The 3,218-nt window shown below is 48.2% G+C and overlaps 1 protein-coding gene across 1 annotated transcript; it reads left to right on the top strand.

Moving 5' to 3' along the window:
* The first annotated feature begins 1,596 nt into the window (after positions 1–1,596).
* Positions 1,597–2,544, top strand: LOC142827552 (olfactory receptor 52E2-like). The gene has a single exon (XM_075923145.1). The coding sequence runs from the start codon at positions 1,597–1,599 to the stop codon at positions 2,542–2,544; it is 948 nt and encodes a 315-aa protein (XP_075779260.1).
* The last annotated feature ends 674 nt before the right edge of the window (positions 2,545–3,218 follow it).

Genomic DNA, 3,218 nt, shown 5'->3' with positions numbered 1-3,218 from the left:
ATCATGGAGATCAGGAGAGATCCTGGATGACCGGAAAAAGGCAAATGTAGTGCCCATCCTTAAACAAGGGAAGAAGGACAATCCAGGGAACTACAGACCAGTCAGCGTCACGTCAGTCACCAGAAAAATCATGGAGGGATCCTCAAGGAATCCATTTTGAAGCACTTGGAAGAGGGGAAAGTGATCAGGAATAATCAATGTGGATTCACGAAGGGCAAGTCGTGCCTGACCAATCTGATTAACTTCTATGATGAGGTAACTGGCTCTGTGGGAAAGTCAATGAATGTGATCTACCTTGACTTTAGCAAGGCTTTTGATACGGTCTCCCACAATATTCTTGCCAGCAAGTTAAGGGAATATGGATGGGATGCAGGGACTGTAAGATGGATAGAAAGCTGGCTAGACTGTCAGGCCCAACGGGTAGTGATCAAAGGCTCGATGTCAGGTTGGTGGTTGGTTTCAAGCAGAGTGCCCCAAGAATCAGATCCATGGCCACTTTTGTTCAACATCTTTATTAAAGACCTAGATGAGGGGCTGGATTGCACCCTCAGCATGTTCGTGGACGACACTAAGCTAGGGGGAGAGGTAGATATGCCGGAGGGCAGGGATAGGGTCCAGAGTGACCTAGAAAGATTAGAAGCTTGGGCCAAAAGAAATCTGGTGAGGTTCCGTTCTGTGTCTGTACAATCTGTCTGTGGGATCTGCATACCTCTTACAAGGGGATAGTAGCCACAGACTGCAGTTCGTATTTTCTCTTTTCTTTTTCAAGCTCTTTGGGGAAAAGAGCTTTGGGTACCACTGGGGTTGGTTTCAGGTGTCCATCCCTGTTTGTGGGTTCAAAAGCACTTGATGGTGGCAGCGGATTTTCATCCCCCAAATCCAGGTTTCTAGGTTCAGGGAAGTTTTATACCAAAGCCTGGAAAGAGAAGGTTTTGGGGGACTTTTGTGGGCCCCCACTTCTGCATTCATTGTGCCAGAGTGGGGAATCAGCCTTCACAGCACCTGAACAGTGTTTGTGATGAGCACGGTTCTGCATCACTAGCTGTTTCCATTGAACTGCCACCAATGACGCCCAGGCCTTTCCCTGAGGGGTGTTCAGGTTGGGATGTTTGCCCCAGTACGTGTCTTGGTTTGTTATTTCCCCACTCTCTGACTTTTAGAAACTGGGTGAATTGGGAACTTACCACAGCAGGGACATTAAGGAACAAAGGCATTAAGGAACAAGGATGTATAATTAGTATCCACACTTGGGTTTCCTCCTGATACCTATTCATGTTTCCTGCATCACAACAAATTGGTACTATTGAAATGTGGAGAACAATAAAATGTGCAATGGGCATTAGTAGGTTGTTCATACCTCACTTCTCTGAATGAATAGTCAAAATGCCATTGTTCAGTGTGTGGAGAATGAGCAATATGTTTCACCCATGAAAATAACCTCCAGCAGTGCATGTCATGTCTCATACGGACATTGTCTCTCCATCCAGGCATTTGAACTGTGACCATCGCCTGAGACCCTGGGTACATACAAGACATCAGAGGAATATTCATGTGACTCTATTCTGCATCCGAATTGGACACTTTCTCCCTTTCTCCATGTCAGATTCCAGCAGAAACAACTTCACCAACCCCTCCACCTTCATCCTGCTGGGCATTCCTGGCCTGGAGACAGCCCATGTCTGGATCTCCATCCCCTTCTGCGCCATGTACATCATAGCCCTCTTGGGGAACTTCACCATCCTCTTCATTGTGAAGATGGAGTCGAGCCTCCATGAGCCCATGTACTATTTCCTCTGCATGGTGGCCGTCAGTGACTTGGTCCTCTCCACGTCCATCCTGCCCAAAATGCTGAGTATCTTCTGGTTCAATTCCAGGGAGATCAATTTCTGTGCCTGCCTCACCCAGATGTTCTTCCTTCACTGTTTCATAGTGGTGGAGTCTGGGATCTTTGTGGCCATGGCTTTTGATCGCTATGTGGCCATCTGTGATCCCCTGAGATATTCCACCATCCTGACAACCCCCGTGGTGGCCAAGATTGGCTTGGCTGTGCTGTTGCGTGGTGCCATGCTTGTACTGCCCTGTCCTCTCCTGGCAAGGCAGTGGCCATATTGCAGAACCAACATCATCCCTGAGCTTTACTGCTCACACATCGCCGTAGTGAAGCTGGCCTGTGCTGATATTCGTGTCAGCAGTTACTACGGCCTCTTTCTGCTATTCTGTGTGTTGGGTCTGGATGTGATTTTTATTGCTCTGTCCTACACCCAGATCCTCAGGGCCATCTTCAGACTCCCCACCAAGGATGCCCGGCTCAAGACTTTTGGGACCTGTGGCTCCCACCTCTGTGCCATCTTGGCCTTGTACGTGCCTGGTCTTTTCCTCTCCCTCACAAATCGCTTTGGCCAGAATGTGCCCTTGCATTTCCAAGTTCTCATTTCCAACTTGTACCGCTTGACAACCCCTATGCTAAACCCCATCATCTATGGGGTGCGGACCAAACAGATCCGGGACAGGCTGCTCCAGCTCTTTGCTCAAAAAGGGATCTAAGGTTCCCACTGTTACTCTGGTGAGACCCAAGAAAAGCAGGTCAGTGATGTGGTGCTGGGCCCTCTTCTCTGAATTTCTGACTAGTGAGTGAAAGTGACATTAAACCTTTTTCTTGTCAGTGGGACAAACTGAGCAATCTGTCTTTGTTCAGCTCATTAACTAATGGGGTTTCTCAATTTCTCATTGCTAGTAACTTGAGCACTAAAGTCCCTTTCTCTGCCCAATTTGTTCTCACAATTCTCTGTCCCCTTCATCACCTCTTTGTCCTCAAAGTTTTTGCCTTTGTTCAAACTCTATCCCCAAACTCCAATCCTCTTGTTCATTCCTCACCTCCTGAACCCTAATCACCCACTGGATCGTCTCCCTCTCCCACTCCTGCCATCTTGTTTCCAGTTAGATGTTTAAGGTTGGGAGTGGTATTTTGTTGCAGGAAGGCAAAAGCTATGAAAGAAGAGATCATTGTGTGATTTTCTGTTTCATTTTTCAGTAAGTCTCTGCTGGTATCCGTAGCAGGGAGAGTCCCTGCAGTGGGTGTGGGCTGGGAGCCCTTTGGCCTGAGCCATGTTTCAAGGGGGCAGGGCAAGTGATCAGCTTTGAAGCCAGGAGGACAACAGCTGAGAGAGGCAGAAGGAGAAGCAGAGAAGGAGAACGTCACATTGGAGCAGCTGGGACAC

Source organism: Pelodiscus sinensis, chromosome 1, assembly GCF_052426305.1.
Source record: "Pelodiscus sinensis isolate ZL-2025 chromosome 1, ASM5242630v1, whole genome shotgun sequence".
Lineage (NCBI taxonomy): Eukaryota > Metazoa > Chordata > Testudines > Trionychidae > Pelodiscus > Pelodiscus sinensis.
The sequence above is the reverse complement of the archived record's forward strand: the minus strand, read 5'-3'. Positions and strand labels throughout refer to the sequence as shown.